We start from the raw sequence: 16901 nt of genomic DNA, 5'->3' as shown, positions 1-16901 counted from the left end.
TTGTATAGTATAATGCAATTAGGGCTGGGCCATATATTTTCCGATTCTTATGCACTCAGTTTCTCATTGAGTTGCGGTTAAATGCTGCCATATCCTAAAGCCAGAGGGCACTCTTGCGCAGAAACTCAGAATATGGGAAACAGAAGAATTAGTTCCGGGAAATGCAAATGGTCATATTCTATCGCTGTTCTTTAAAACCGTTTCAGGTATTTTCTTATATTTAGAATGATGATGTTTGAGGAGTGTTGCTTTTTCAAATGCACGTTATAAAAAACTTGTTTCACAGAAGAGCTGGTCATAAAACACAGAATCGATTTAGACATGTATAATTAGCGTAAATGGCGATATGTATCGCCCAGCCCTAAATGCAATGTCAGCCGCTTTGGATTAAAGCATCTGCCAAATGCATAAATCTAAAAGTTATGCAGGGATAACGCGGTGATGTATTGTGTTCTTTAGTTCTGTCCCTGCATGCGTTCAGGAGGTCGTCTTTTTTCGTAAATAATTGTACAGCTGTATCTGTCTTTTATAAATGTGATCAAACTAAAGACACTTCGAAGATACAAAGTATGCAATACTACTCTGTAGGTTCTCAAGATTAATATGAGATTGGCAGAAACTGCGTGTTACATCCGCCTTAAATTTACTGCCTGATCTTTATTTTGTGCTCCATTTTTCGTGTCGCTTCATTAGAGCCTGAGTTTGTTCATTATACCAAGGTGTCGGTCTGCCATTTTTAATCTTCTGTAAGAGCAGAGAAGTAAAAATAATTCCAAAGGTAAAGTCAAGATCTTCAACGTTATTACTAATGCCAGAGCTTTGTGACAATTAAGGCAGATTATCAAAAAATGCTCCTTTGGTAGTTGAAGTTATTCCATCCATCCATCCATTTTCTACCGCTTATCCGGGGCCGGGTCGCGGGGGCAGCAGTCTAAGCAGAGATGCCCAGACATCCCTCACCCTAGACACTTCCTCCAGCTCTTCCGGGGGGACACCGAGGCGTTCCCAGGCCAGCCGGGAGACATAGTCCCACCAGCGTGTCCTAGGTCTTCCCCGGGGTCTCCTCCCGGTCGGACGGGCCCGGAGCACCTTCCGGGGAAGGCGTCCAGTAGGCATCCGTAACAGATGCCCAAGCCACCTCAGCTGACCCCTCTCGATGTGGAGGAGCAGCGGCTCTACTCCGAGCTCCTCCCGGGTGACCGAGCTTCTCACCCTATCTCTAAGGGATCGCCCAGCCACCCTGCGGAGGAAGCTCATTTCAGCCGCCTGTATCCGGGATCTTGTCCTTTCGGTCATGACCCAAAGCTCATGACCATAGGTGAGAGTAGGAACGTAGATTGACCGGTAAATTGAGAGCTTCGCCTTGCGGCTCAGCTCTTTCTTCACCACGACGGACCGGTATATCGACCGCATTACTGCAGAAGCTGCACCGATCCGTCTGTCAATGTCCCGTTCCATCCTTCCCTCACTCGTGAACAAGACCCCGAGATACTTAAACTCCTCCACTTGAGGAAGGAACTCTACACCAACCTGAAGTGGGCAAGCCACCCTTTTCCGACTGAGGACAATGGCCTCGGATTTGGAGGTACTGATTTTCATTCCAGCCACTTCACACTCTGCTGTAAACCGTCCCAGTGCATGCTGAAGGTCCTGGTTTGAAGGGGCCAACACGACAACATCATCCGCAAATAGCAGAGACGAGATTGTGTCGTCCCCAAACCTGACACCCTCCGGCCCCTGGCTGCGCCTAGAAATTCTGTCCATAAAAATTACGAACAGAACCGGTGACAAAGGGCAGCCCTGCCGGAGTCCGACATGCACTGGGAACAAGTCTGACTTACTGCCGGCAATGCGAACCAAGTTCCTGCTTCGGCCGTACAGGGACCTGACAGCCCTTAGCAAATGACCACAGACCCCATACTCCCGAAGCACCCTCCACAGGATGCCACGAGGGACACAGTCGAATGCCTTCTCCGAATCCACAAAACACATGTGGATTGGTTGAGCAAACTCCCATGAACCCTCCAGCACCCTGTAGAGGGTGTAGAGCTGGTCCAGCGTTCCACGGCCTGGACGAAAACCACACTGTTCCTCCTGAATCCGAGGTTGTACTATCGGCCGTATTCTCCTCTCCAGTACCCTGGCATAGACTTTCCCGGGAAGGCTGAGAAGTGTGATCCCCCTGTAGTTGGAACACACCCTCCGGTCCCCTTTCTTAAAAAGAGGGACCACCACCCCGGTCTGCCATCCCAGAGGCACTGTCCCCGACCGCCATGCGATGCTGCAGAGGCGTGTCAGCCAAGACAGCCCCACAACATCCAGAGACTTGAGGTACTCAGGGCGAATCTCATCCACCCCCGGTGCCTTGCCACTGAGGAGTTTCTTGACTACCTCAGTGACTTCGGCTTGGGTGATGGACGAGTCCACCTCTGAGCCCTCAGCTTCTGCTTCCTCAATGGAGGACGTGATGGTGGGATTGAGGAGATCCTCAAAGTACTCCTTCCACCGTCCGACGACATCCCCAGTTAAGGTCAACAGCCTCCCACCTCCACTGTATACAGCATTGGTAGGGCACTGTTTCCCTCTCCTGAGGCGCCGGACGGTTTGCCAGAATCTCTTCGAGGCCAGTCGATAGTCCTTCTCCATGGCCTCACCAAACTCCTCCCAGGCTCGAGTTTTTGCCTCCACAACCACCCGGGCAGCAGTCCGCTTGGCCTGCCGGTACCTGTCAGCTGCCTCAGGAGTCCCACAAGCCAACCAGGCCCGATAAGACTCCTTCAGCTTGACGGTTTCCCTTACTTCCGGTGTCCACCACCGGGTTCGGGGATTCCCGCCTCGACAGGCACCGGAGACTTTACGGCCACAGCTCTGAGTGGCCGCTTCGACAATGGAGGCGGAGAACATGGTCCACTCGGACTCAATGTCTCCAGCCTCCCTCGGGATCTGGTTGAAGCTCTGCCGGAGGTGGGAGTTAAAGATCTCTCTGACAGGAGACTTGGCCAGGCGTTCCCAGCAGACCCTTACTGTACGTTTGGGTCTTCCGAGTCTGTCCAGCTTCCTCTCCTGCCATCGGATCCAACTCACCACCAGGTGGGGATCAGTTGACAGCTCCGCCCCTCTCTTAACCCGAGTGTCCAAAACATATGGTCGCATGTCAGATGAAACGACCACAAAGTCGATCATCGACCTGCGGCCTAGGGTGTCCTGGTGCCACGTGCACTGATGGACACCCTTATGCTTGAACAAGGTGTTTGTTAAAGACAAACTGTGACTAGCACAGAAGTCCAATAACTGAACACCGCTCGGGTTCAGATCAGGGGGGCCGTTCCTCCCAATCACGCCCCTCCAGGTATCACTGTCGTTGCCGACATGGGCGTTGAAGTCCCCCAGTAGGACGACGGAGTCCCCAGTCGGAGTACTTTCCAGCACCCCTCCCAGAGACTCCAAGAAGGTCGGTACTCTGCACTGCCGTTCGGCCCGTAGGCACAAACAACAGTGAGAGACCTAACCCCGACCCGTAGGCGCAGGGAAACGACCCTCTCGTTCACCGGGGTAAACTCCAACACATGGCGGGAGAGCTGGGGGGCTATAAGCAGACCCACACCAGCCCGCCGCCTCTCCCCATGGGCAACTCCAGAGTGATGAAGTGTCCATCCTCTCTCGAGGAGTGTGGTTCCAGAGCCCAAGCCATGCGCAGAGGTGATCCCGACTATCTCTAGTCGGAACCTCTCAACCTCACGCACCATCTCAGGCTCCTTCCCCGCCAGCGAGGTTACGTTCCACGTCCCTAGAGCTAGCTTCCGTGTCCAGGGATCGGGCTGTTGAGGCACTCTCCTCCGACTGCCGCCCGATCCACTACGCACCGACCCCCTATGGTCCCTCCCGCACGTGGTGAGCCCACGGGAAGGCGGCCCCACGTCGCTCCTTCGGGCTGAGCCCGGCCGGACCCCGTGGGGAAAGGCCCGGCCACCAGGCGCTCGCATACGAGCACCGACCCCGGGCCTGGCTCCAGGGTGGTGCCCCGGTTGCGCCATACCGGGCGACGTCACGGTCCTTGTTATATTCAACATCATAAGGGGTTTTTGAACCACTCTTAGTCTGACCCGTCGCCTAGGACCTGTTTGCCTTGGGAGACCCTACCAGGGGCATATAGCCCCCGACAACATAGCTCCTAGGGTCACTCGGGTACTCAAACCCCTCCACCACGTTAAGGGGGCGGTTCAAGGAAAGTTATTGTTCTACCATATTTGTAACAATGAGTTTGATTTGCAGTCATAGGCCAGTGAAGCAAGCATGATACCAGATAATGGAACTGCTCAAGGATTTTAACTTCACACACATTTATACCGGAAAACAGTATTAAATCTAAAGTATGATTACGAAGGTGAGTGGGTCCTGACACATGTTGTCTAATGCCCATGGAGTTAAGAGTGTCTTTAAAAGCCATAGCCTAAAGTATCTGTATCGTTATCTACATGGATGTTAAAGTCACCAACAAGGACTCTGATAAGAACTAGGGTGGCCCTACGTCCGGCTTTCGGCCGGACAGTCCGGATTTTAAGCCCCCTGTCCGGCGTCCGGCACAGCCTCAAGCCGGACACTCATTTGTCCTCCTTTTCGGAGTTGCGCTGAATCGGCCTTAAAAAACGCTCTGTAAAAAACCTTTATTGGGACGCAGCAGCATAGCGTCTGACGCCGTAAGATCTCCGGTCAAACAAATGATTGGCTGAAAGAGGTGTCAAATAAATATCTGATATATAATTGGTTAAAAACGTAAACAAGCCTTCACGACGTGAAGGTGGAGTCCACGTACTGGCTACGTCACATCATAACGTTAACATGCCTTGACGTCCGACATCATTTAATCCGGAATGGACAAAAGAGCACGAATTCATATCAAATAGCAGTAGATGCTTTCCATGGATTTTGCACACTATTTGCTGTGAAGTGAACGTTAGTTGTAAAGGAAAAGCCGCCATTGACCAACATGCCAGCACTGAAAAACATAAAGGTAACCGACGAGCTACTGGTACGTCTTCCCTTAGGTCTGAAAAATAGTAAATCAACAGTAGGGGCAGTCGTGGCCTAATGGTTAGAGAGTCGGACTCGTGACGAGAAAGTTGCCAGTTCGATCCTCAGGGCCGGCAGGTAACGACTGAGGTGCCCTTGAGCAAGGCACCTTACCCCTACTTGCTCCCCGGGCGCTGCAGTGATAGCTGCCCAGAATATATTTTAAAGATGTTTTATCGATCAGGCTGGGGGGCTGCTAGAATTTGTAAGTTTTATTTAATGAACACTGCATATAGGAATTTATTCTCTGTTTACTATTTGACCTGTGTTCTTTTCTTATCTTGGGTTCTAGGTGATGGTCCCTTTCCGTGTGTGTGTGTCTGTGTGTGTGTGTGTGCTGTGTTTGCGTGTCTGTCTTTGTGCGCATTTGTATGTGTGTCTGTGTGTGTTGGTGCGTGTTGTGTGGAGTGTTTTGTGTGTGGGTTTGTCTGTGTGTGTCTGTGTCTGTCTTCTGTGTTTTCACCTTGAGGTTTGATTTGAATAACCTTATATGTTTTTCTTGTAGTCAATATGTTTTCTTGTACAGCTGCTTTGTAAAAATGAAAATTGTAAAAAGCGATATAGAAAGATAGTTGACTTGACTTGACTTGACTTTATCTCTGTAGGCTATATGAGACCAGTTTTATTGCACTGGTGCTTTTTCAATTGCTTCCTTTGTTTACCTTATTAGTAAATCGCTTTGGAATCGTCTGCTAAATGACTAAATATGAATGTAAATATTTACCAAGGCTACCAACAATTTTGTCCACATCTGTATCTCACATAGAATAGTCTTTAGTTCTTTTATACTGGGTTTGATTGTCCTAAAAATAATGAACTAAACAATTTTAACATTCTAGTGAAAAGTCAATGTGATGACACTTATATTTTATGAATGCTTTCCTTTTCAGAGATACCCTACAGATAAAGCTTACTTCATAGCTAAAGAGATTCTGACAACAGAGCGAACGTATCTGAAGGACCTGGAGGTTATTACAGTGGTGAGCAGAATTTTTTATACTCATGACTCATCATGATGGTAATGAGTTCAGATTATGTGGAGTGTATTGTTCTGATTAAGAATTGGGTCTGTGTCTGTAAAGCTGCGTTCAGACTGCCAGCGACTGTGTGGCTTTGTCTTACCTGTCTTTTGCTAAGATCTCGTAAGAAGGCTTTCCGAGCTTTGGTTCTCCTAAATGAAGTTAAGCAAATCTCAACTTTGTCGAGTCACTAGACACGCCTACTTCCTGTCGCCAATGGTCACTGATGCTCGGATCGCTGGATGGCACTAGGCTACCATTGCTTTGTCGCTGGTGATCTGAACAAGGTGTAAGATGATCTTTGATGCAATTACCTTTTTAATAATGATGTGTTTAATATCAGGTGTGTGTGTGTGTGTTCTTCAGTGGTTCCGCAGTGCAGTGATTAAAGAAAACGCAATGCCTGAGGGTCTCATGAGCCTCCTGTTCTCCAACATTGACCCCATCTATGAGTTCCACAGAGGTTTTCTCAAAGAGATCGACCAAAGGCTGGCTCTTTGGTACTTAGCCCTCTCCTAACACATAACACACACTAATGATGTTAACAGATAATAATGTCAGCATTTATTTGTTTCATACCTATGTTATTTCCTTTTTTTTTCAATGGAGCTCAAAGTCAGCATAATAAAAGTGAATTGGGACCAGGCTTAAAACTAGTCTAAATGTCTTGCACTGTATTATGTGTTATACAATAGCTTAATTTGGTGGATTAGATGAAAATACAAATTTAAATTCTTAACTTCACATGTTGTGTTATTTGTTTAAGTTGAAATGTTTCTTGTAAAAAAAGGTTGAGGGTGCACTCAGTATGTTTTGTCGCACTGGCCATTATTTTGGACTGGGGGAATTGTAAGTTCCACCCAGATGACAAAAGTTTTCAGTGACTGATGCCATTGTAATACTGTAATATTTGAAGTCAAAGGTAAATTTTCTTTCCACAAGCTGGGTTTGTACGAATGCCGGGAAGCCTAAACAATTCTAGATTGTTAATGCAGTGTTTTCAAGGTTTAAAAATGATTGGATTTGGCATAAAGGGCTTGAAGTAAACTGCTTGAAATTTTAATTGCTTAGTTTTATATCAAATCAGTATGTTTAGTTCACTTTTTTGATTAAATTACTGAAAAGTTTTTATTGCGGTTGCCGTTCGCATTATAAACTTTATGCTCGAACTTCGCTGGACGCTCTTATTCTGGACACGTGGCGAAGAGTTAAGATGCAAAACCCTCTAAAGCAACCTCCATCAACAATGAGATTATGATGTTAAGTGAATTATCTCCACATGTGGTATACATTACTCAAATCATTTTGTGTCAAAACCCCAAAATACCACACTCTGCCCTCTCTGAAATATCTGGTTTTGCTGGAAGTAAAGTTTAATGGAGGAGCCTGATAAAAAAATGCTTGTTTAAACGAAAAGTCATCTGACGGACTTGGAGGGTTTTGCATCTGAATTCTTCATATGGAAATTACTATACAGGAGGTTTGAAAACGAAATGCAATTTATGGTTAAAACGAATTCCACTATCAGCACTGGCCTTTTATGTTTTTCGTTGAGCCATGTTCCCATCATTACCCACCTACAGGTAATGTCTCATAAAGTTTTAACATAAGGAAAACACACACATTCGTTCCCTTTTAGTGTTTTCTTTCTTATCATAAACGGATAAGTTTTATTGCAATATTAATATACCTTATGGTAGGGCTGCGCAATTGTTGCATTATTGTTTATATTATTCCCTGTGATATTGTAATTGCAATTATTATTATTATTGACCAAATTTACATTGAAGTATGCTTTAAAAAAGTTGTATGTCTCAAGAAAGGAAACTCGTCTGCTCGTGTATGAGGTTAATACGCGTGAGCAGACCAGTGGACAAGTCAGATTTGATCTTTTAAGAATGTTTTACATTGTAATCCATTCATTTGTAATATTTGGCATTATAGTGTCCCTCTGTGTGTAATAAGCAGAATATAGGCACGCTGTGCACCCGCCAATATAGGCATATTACTAACGCAAGCGCAACTGGCTTTTAAAGGCAATCGGAGATGAGACTCTGATTGATTTACTGCCCATTTTGCCCAAAACACACCCATGACTCATTAGGAGAATAGGGGCAAACACTTTAAGACACTTTAAGTCTGACGTGCTGACCGTTTTCTGGTCCTTAAACTAGCAAAATTGGATTCAGACACGCTTTACGTGCACTTTAGACCATGCGCTTAGATCTTTAAAATAGAGCCCCTCGTTTTCAGACCAGCACATCAATGGGCGGAAATGCATTTGCTATTTAAACATGACATGAAATTGATAACTGGGTTGCACAGAAACTAGCAAAAAACTAAATTCAGGTCCAGCGAAGCTCTTGCAAATGATAGTCAATTTTTGGGAATCAATACAGAAAGAGCAGGAATTTTACTTTTTAAAAGGTGTAAGAACCCTGCACAAGAGAAATGGTCACGTAGCAGGCAATACTTGTGGTTGGATAAAAATACGGAGTTCATCTTTTGTTTTCTTATATTGTTTTGCCTCAACTTTGTTTTTTACCTGTCGGGAGGGAGGGACGATGCAACGCTCATGTAAAAGGAGATTGCCAGCGAATTGGAGATGTAATGCTCAGTAACATGTGTGCCTTGAAGGTAAGGTTTTAGTTTAGTTCTACAAAATAGTACAGCATTATAAATCAGAGGAATTTCCAGTTTTGGGAAACTATTCATGACATTCGATTGTTGCATTCCTCAGGAGTTCACAGGCTATCTGCAAAAGCATGATGAGGTGTTAACAGAGCTTGAGAAAGCAACAAAACGTATGAAGAAACTGGAGAGCGTGTATAAAGAGTTTGAGCTGCAGAAGGTTTGCTACCTGCCTTTCAACACCTTCCTCCTGAAGCCTATCCAGAGACTCATGCACTACAAACTCATCCTGGAGCGACTGTGTAACCATTACACTCCCCAGCACACAGACTTCAAGGATTGCAAAGGTGAGCCATGTAAAAATTAAGTTACATCTGCTCCAAGGTATATCTCTGGGGCTGGTTGCCCAACTGGACGTAAAAAAAATTTGGGCCTAGATATTTACACCTGTTAATCTAAAACTAGGACCAGGCCATACCATATTAGGAAAAACATTTCAATCTCCAACAAAGATTGACATTTGCACTTGCACTATCAGACCTCTTCTCAGATCTGATTGATTTGGATTTTGTGTTTTTAACTGATGAAGTGAAGCTGACTCCACACATGCAGTGAGAGGGGGACCGATCACAACAGCCTGAGAAGCGGAAGCTCACTGATATGTGTGGGTGGGAAATCCTGAGACACACACTCTAAGCGGTAAACCAATCACGACCGACTGGGTCAGCTTTACCAATCAGAGCATTTTGGAGTAAGGCACTATTTAGAAACTGGAAATAATTTGAGTGTGGGACAGCGGTGAAGTATACACTTGAAATATGTAAAATATAAAGCGTTGTAGAGCCTGGCATTGACAAACTGTTGGATCTTGTGTCTGGATCATAAAAGAGAGACGTTAAAGAGAAGGAGTGAGGGAGGTTACAACACCCACCTTTAACCAGGCCTCTTGATAACATATCTCTTCAAAGGACTACTTTTAGAGCTCTGAATTGTCTGGGGAAGGGTCTCCCCCAGACTGTTATCAGCATATCTAACTCCAAACATTACAGTTCACGACACTCTCTCTGGTCCCTCAAACGCTGAACCTCTGTTGTTGTGACAGACTCTAGGTCAGGGGTGGGCAATTCATTTTACAAAGGGGCCTCATGAGAAACTTGCATGGTTGTTGAGTGCCGGACCAATAGACTTAACTCAGTTCTGCCCAGTACATATTATATCTTTACAAAAAATTATACGGCCACGTCACATGCATGGATGTATGTTGCACAAGTAGATTAGAAAATACTGTAGATGAGCCTCCAGCTTGAGTTTTTTAGTTCAATCAAAAATTTTACTAATTCATTATTTACTCACCCTCAAATTGTCTTAAAATCTTGTAATTTCTTTGTTCTGTTAAACACAAAGAACCAGACAGTTTTGGGGCCCTATTGACTTTCACAGTAAGAAAAAACTATTATGGTTGTCAATTGTGCCTCAAAACTGTTAAGTTTCCCTCATTCTTCTAATATCTTTGTGTTCAACAGACCAAATAATTTTATACAGTTTTAGAGCTGATGAAGTAAATGATGACAGAATTTTTATTTTTGGGTGAACTATCCTTTAAGGCGGTTATTATTTCCATGGCAACACGTCATGCTTAACACATGACACTCCTCAACAACAGCCTAGCTAACAAAAAGCCTGTATGCAGTCCACCAGTGACAGCTGCCATATATCTGCCAGTGGTCCACTGCTGATCAGCTGGTTTGTCAGTTATATTTGCTGGTGGTCGACGGTCTGTCCGCGGTTCATAGTCGTTCAATCACGCTAACCAAAATGTCCTAGATCAGAAGCAATTTTCAGGAGCAACTTCAAATGTATTAATATTTAAATAGACAATACACAAATGCATTACATTTATCAAATGCTTTTAACCGACGTTACACAAATAGAAGTTAACATTTATATGTACCCATACGAATGGTTATCCATTTTTTTCCGTTTTTTACAGCATTTCCAGTAAAACAATAGTAAGTACAAAATCAACCAGTTTCACTACAATAATAACTTTGATAGTTGTAGTACAACCACAGTAAATCCCAGAATAACCATGGCCATTTGTACAGCATTCATATAATAAACTTTTCCCATTTTTTTTTATAAACTATAGCTTACCACAGCACTCAAGCATTCCTATAATATTAGCCTACTTAAGTAGAACAGGACATGCTGGTTTAACCACCGGAAATCCCAGGTTAACAGTCTTAAGGGTTAAGCCATTCTTAAAGCATAAATAATTTCATAGCAGCCTTACAGAAAAAAAGATTCAATGTTACAATAAAAAATATACTTTAATCAGCCAGAGGGAGCTATGACTCACTAAGATACATTTTCTGGCAACAGATAATGTTCATATCGCAATAGCTCTAAGATAATACAATGAATGTGTTTAAAGACATGTTCAGTTGAAAATAATAAATATTATATAAAGCTTTCCTGTAGCTAAGAGCATTGCGTTAACAACGCAAGGTTGTGGGTTCGATCCGAGGGGATTGCAGAGACCGACCTATGTAAAATATATAGGATAATGCTATGTAAGTCCCTTTGGATAAAAGCGTCTGCTAAATGTTAATGTAATGTAAATGTATAGGATACGTTTGCTGATTTTCAACCCACTTTGTACTGCTACAATGTCTATAATACATGTTAATGAACAATATTTGAAGGATTCAAAACACATTTATCCAGCAGAGTTTTGTGGTCAAATCAATTTCAATATCTCAATACGAGTAACAAGTTTCTAAAAAAAGAGTAAACATTGTCTGTTCACATAGACAGTAGGTACTCAACCAGAATGATCCTTCCGCCGACTCCGTGGCGGTACTTCTTTAAGGTGTGTTCACTCTTGTTTAACGCTGAGTGGCAGTCTATTCACAGATCTTCACCCGTCAAGCTAATTGCAAGAGTTAAGACGTTTAGGCGTAAAAGACAAACGGTGTCTACAATATCAAAGTTACGAAACTTAAATCCAAAGGCACTAATAATTATATTTAATACTATTCATTTTTACATAATTTCATTTAACAAGGGTTTAAATTTGCTCCATGCATTCAATCAAAGCTTTATTCGATTTGAATCATTTTCAATATATATAAGAATTGTTAAGGGACAGTTGTTGATTTTTCCATTTCTTGCTGGGATGCATACTGATCTTAATGTTTGTGTTCGCTCTGTGTTTTGTTCAAATTGGGAAATACAGAGAGTGAGATCGGAGTTGCTTTTGCCAAACTCTTCACATGTTTGCTTGTGTGTATTGCGATGCACATCATTCATTATAAAATGTCAAACCCCAACTCTAACATAATTTAGCTGTATTTCCTTTAAAACCGAATTTACTCTATAATATCGTTGGATTATCACCATATATCCCGTATATAGAATAAATACCACTGCAAACCCAGCTGAGTACTCCGATATTTTCTACCTGTCTATGTGAAATGCCGATTTGGTTCTGTTAGTGATTTAATTGTACTGTAAATATAAATTAAAATAAAACAAAAGCATTAGCCTCTCATTCATTCTTGTGAATTAATTTGAAATGATTCAGCACAGTCTCAGGTAATTGATGTTTTATTTTAGACATCCATAATCGTTCATGCTTTCTTCCATTAAATTCCGTCACAGCAAACATATTGCGCTCATGCTGTGTATGTGTACTTGCAATTAAGAGCGCTAAAATCCATGAAATTCCTTGGGGTTTCCTGTAAATATGTGTGGCCGCGGATTCCAGGCTGCCCATTTATTCTCCATGATATGTCTGGGATAAATAAAAAATCAGTTCGGTCTATCTCCACTCTTTCACATCTGATATCTCCGGTACCATGTAGCCTGTATTATCTCAATTTTATACAGTATAATTTTTTTCTCGTCGAAAACACGTCAAGAATTTTTTACTTAAGCCTACCCAGGGGCGTAGCACAGAATCTCGGGCCCTGTGCTAAGGTAATATGTGGGGCCCATCCACACTATATATATAACACCTTGCTTTTCAAATAATACTGTACACCTACACACATAGCACTTTCAATAACCGTTGTAATATTTAAACAGTATTAAACAAGTAACTTGTTATATTTATTTGTATTAAAGCACTGAATATAATTTGTGTGTTATTTAATTGTGCTATAATTGAATATACAAAGCATCCGGAAATTATTCACAGCGCTTCACTTTTTCCACATTTTGTCATGTTACAGCCTTATTACCAAAAGGATTCAATTAATTATTTTCCTCAAAATTCTACAAACAATACCCCATAATGACAACGTGAAAGAAGTTTGTTTGAAATCTTTGCAAATTTATTAAAATAAAATACAACAAAAGCACATGTACATAAGTATTTACATCCTTTGAAAGCGCTTCTGATAGAGACTGTCGATTGATGTTTGGGATATTCGAGCAACAACTGTACCAGGAATGTAACTATCATGGATAAAAGTATGGATAGCAATAGTTCTGGAAGTTCAAACTATGAGGTGGAGTCGGGTGAAAGGTCCAAAAAGTGAAGGCTACAATGATAAATGTGAGATGAGGAGGAACAAACTGAATGGAAAGTAATGATAACATTCACAAAAGAAGGGCATTTCCATCCACTTAAATTAACAAAAGCAATTGAGAAAGAAATGGGTAAGATCAAGTTTGCCAAATATCTGAGTAATAGGAGGCTGCTGGTCTTTACTACAGATCAAATGCAAAGAGATAGGTTTCTCAGGGCAGAAACACTTAATGGGGAAAGGATCAGTGCGCATATCCCTGGGAATGCAGCAAAGTGTAGAGGTGTTATTTATGATGTTCCTTTGAAGATGACAATGGAGGAAATAATTCAGGAAGTGAAAGGAGGAAACGTGGTGAAAGCCACAAGACTTCAAACACAAAGAAATGGGATAAAAACTGATAGCCTATCAGTAGTTCTTGATTTTGGAAAAGTTATGCCAAAGAGAGTATGATTGGGATACCGGAGTTATGATGTAAGAGAGTTTATCCCAGCTCCACTGCGATGCTTCAAGTGTCAAAGAATGGGACACACGGCTAGACAATGTAAAGGAAAACAAAGATGTGCTAGATGTGGAGGAGAACATGATTATGGGAATGTGGACAGGATACAAAAGCAAAAATGCTGTAATTGTGGCGGTGAGCATAGCGCTGCTTTTGAAAGATGCCCTGCACAAAGGCAAGCTAGAGAGGTACAGAAATATAAAGTAACTAATCAGGTATTTTATGCTCATGCAGCAAAAAAGTGAAGGAAAGTGAAATATTCAGACCCAGTGTTGCACAAGTCACTGTTAAAAATTTCACGGTAAAAAAACAGTAAGTAACTGGCAGCACAGTTGCCAGCAAGATACTGTTAATTAACGGTCTCTTGCTGTTGCTGAAATTAACAGGTGATTACCTCTTTTTCAGAAACGGCATAAAGCTGTTATTTTCTACATTAACAGTAAAATACTGTCAAAAGCATAAACAGTTGGTTAATGTTTATTCTCAAGTGGTTCTTAAAAGGCTAGAAATTATTTATTTTTACTTTTTATACTATCTATAATCCCTTTAGCAGTCTTGCTGTTTTGTACAGTATATAAATTTGTCCATTAAAACCTTAAAAGTTTAACACAAATAATGCATCATTACTTCACAACATGCATCTTTATTATTTTAACATTTCTTAAAAGCTTGAAACACATTTAAAACAAAAGTAACAATAAAATGCAGCCATTTAAATAAAATTAAATGTTTAAAGTGCAGTTATTGTAAACAGCAACACAAATAACAAAATATTCTCAAAATTAGGGGCTGTGGAAAAATAAGTGAATGGTCAAATAAACGTGTCACAAATTCAGTATTTTATAAAGGTACCTTTCATCATCACCTGAACATCAGAGAACACAAAGAACCACATAATATTCTCCAAATTAGTAGAACATGTACAAAAACTAAACAAATGACTTAAAGTGACTACGAATTAAAGGTTTACAATTTATGGTCTTCAAAACTGAGCACCTGAAAAAATTGTGAAACTAACACACATCATGTTTGTGTTTGTTGTGTGTGGAATGTGTGTTGTGTAAAGGATAGGGTTCACTTATATAAAGTCCCACTCAAAGTCCATCAGTTTCTTCAGTAAACTGGCAACACGGGTGTTGACTTTTCTTTTTCTGGGGGACCTTTCCTGTTCGCTTCGAGATGACTCGTCCACCCTTGGTGCCTTTTAATCCCAATGAACCGCCTATAAAAAATGTGAACATTCAGCTTTAGTGGGTAATAAAGGATTACCCAAACACAAAGAAATGGGATAAAAACTGATAGCCTATCAGTAGTTCTTGATTTTGGAAAAGTTATGCCAAAGAGAATATGATTGGGATACCAGAGTTATGATGTAAGTAGACCTGATGTTATGTGTATTCAAGAAACTTGGTTAAGACCACATTTTGATTTTGTCATACCAGGTTATAGTTCGGTTAGATGTGACAGAATTGAAAAACAAGGTGGAGGATGTGTAACATTTATTAAGGATACTTTAGCATATAGAAGAGTAACTGTCCCTAATAAATGTGTAGTCCAAGAGGAAATATTATAATAGTCAATTTTTATTATCCGTGCAAGAAATTAACAATGCAAACATTCCAGGAGATCTCAGAAAGTATTGATAGAAGAGAAATATGGTGTGGAGATTGTAACGCTCACAATACTATGTGGGGAAGTGATCATACAGACAATAATGGAGAAGTAGTTGAAGAACTAATTGAGGAGAGATCTCTTGTATGCCTTCATGATGGAAGAGGTACCAGGGTAAATGTTACAAGAAATTCAGTTTCATGTATAGACCTCACTTTAGTCTCTGGAAATATGAGTAATCTATGTGAATGGAATGTAAAGAATGATAACAACTTAGGGAGTGATCATTTTCAAATATTGTGTAACCTGTACTTTGATATGTATGTTCAGGAGGGTTATGTGATAGAGAGATGGAATTTTCCTAAAGGTGAATGGGAAAAATTCAGAGGACTTTGTAGTGAGTATACTGAAACAATAGCAATGGAGGGTGATGTAAATAGTAGTGCAATAGCAGTGACTTCCATGATCATAAGTGCTGCAACAACATGCATACCTAAGAGTACAGTGAATGAGAAAAGGAAAATAGTGCCATGGTGGAATGATGATAAAAATGCTATAAAATGATGCTATAAAAAATTGAAATCGTTCATTCAGACTTTTAAGAAAGAATTTGAGTCAAGATAATCTGATTGACTATCAAAGAAAGAGAGCTATGGTACGGAAAATAATTAAGGCATACAAGAAGAATACATGGAGACAATTTTGCTCCTCCATTGGTAGAGAAGTTAAATTGGGTGACATTTGGACAATGATTAAAAAGATGAGTGGGAAAAGAAAATCAGTTAAAATTCCAGCGCTGATAGATGGAGAACAACTGGCAATTACAAATAAGGAGAAAGCTGAGCTACTAGGTAAGAAGTTTGCAAGTGTACATAGTGTGAGTCATTTAGATGAAATACATAAACAACAGAAAAAAATTATTTTAAGAACAAATAGTGATGTAACCAAGAAAAAAAGATATTGAGGAATCGGCACTAGATATGGACTTTTCATTACAGGAATTAAGAATGGCCCTAGAGGGAAGCGGATATACAGCTCCAGGACAAGATCAACTATGCTATGCTATGTTTAGACAATTGTCAAATGAAGTATTGGAAATTATACTAAAACTGTTTAATAAGATATGGAGAGATGGACTAATACCTGATAGTTGGAAAAGTGCTTTGATACCACCTTTCGGTAAACCAGGTAAAGATACAACTAATGCAGGAAACTAAAGACCTATAGCTTTAACATCACACCTGTGTAAATGGATGGAAAAGATAATTATTAATAGATTGTCATATTATTTAGAGAAAAGAGGATTGCTAAACAAGTATCAAAGTGGATTTCGTAAAGGAAGATCTACGGTGGATGCTTTGGTTAAAGTTAGCAATGAGGCAGAAAAGGCGGTTAGTATGAAAGAGATCATGGCTATAGTATATTTTGATATCGAGAAAGCTTATGACTCAATGTGGAGAGAAGGGCTATTGATAAAAATGCATGAAATGGGTATTGGCGGAAGGCTATACAACTGGGTATTAGACTTCCTGTCTA

At 41.3% G+C, this 16901-nt stretch overlaps 1 protein-coding gene across 8 annotated transcripts in view; it reads left to right on the top strand.

The window, feature by feature from the left end:
* The window catches only part of farp2 (FERM, RhoGEF and pleckstrin domain protein 2), a 91746-nt gene that overhangs the window by 38107 nt on the left and 36738 nt on the right, over positions 1-16901 (top strand). For all 8 annotated transcript variants that reach the window (XR_013786876.1, XM_079459864.1, XM_079459860.1 and 5 more), the window contains exons 15-18: positions 5961-6050; positions 6456-6589; positions 8645-8726; positions 8830-9067. Coding sequence is in view for 7 of the 8 variants with exons in the window: in XM_079459864.1 (XP_079315990.1) it covers positions 5961-6050; positions 6456-6589; positions 8645-8726; positions 8830-9067 (544 nt within the window). In the remaining variant the exon portion in view is untranslated. The remainder of the gene's footprint in view (positions 1-5960; positions 6051-6455; positions 6590-8644; positions 8727-8829; positions 9068-16901) is intronic.

Source organism: Barbatula barbatula (assembly GCF_947034865.1).
Source record: "Barbatula barbatula genome assembly, chromosome: 7".
Lineage (NCBI taxonomy): Eukaryota > Metazoa > Chordata > Actinopteri > Cypriniformes > Nemacheilidae > Barbatula > Barbatula barbatula.
Note: the sequence above shows the minus strand (reverse complement) of the source record. Positions and strands in the feature narration are given on the sequence as shown.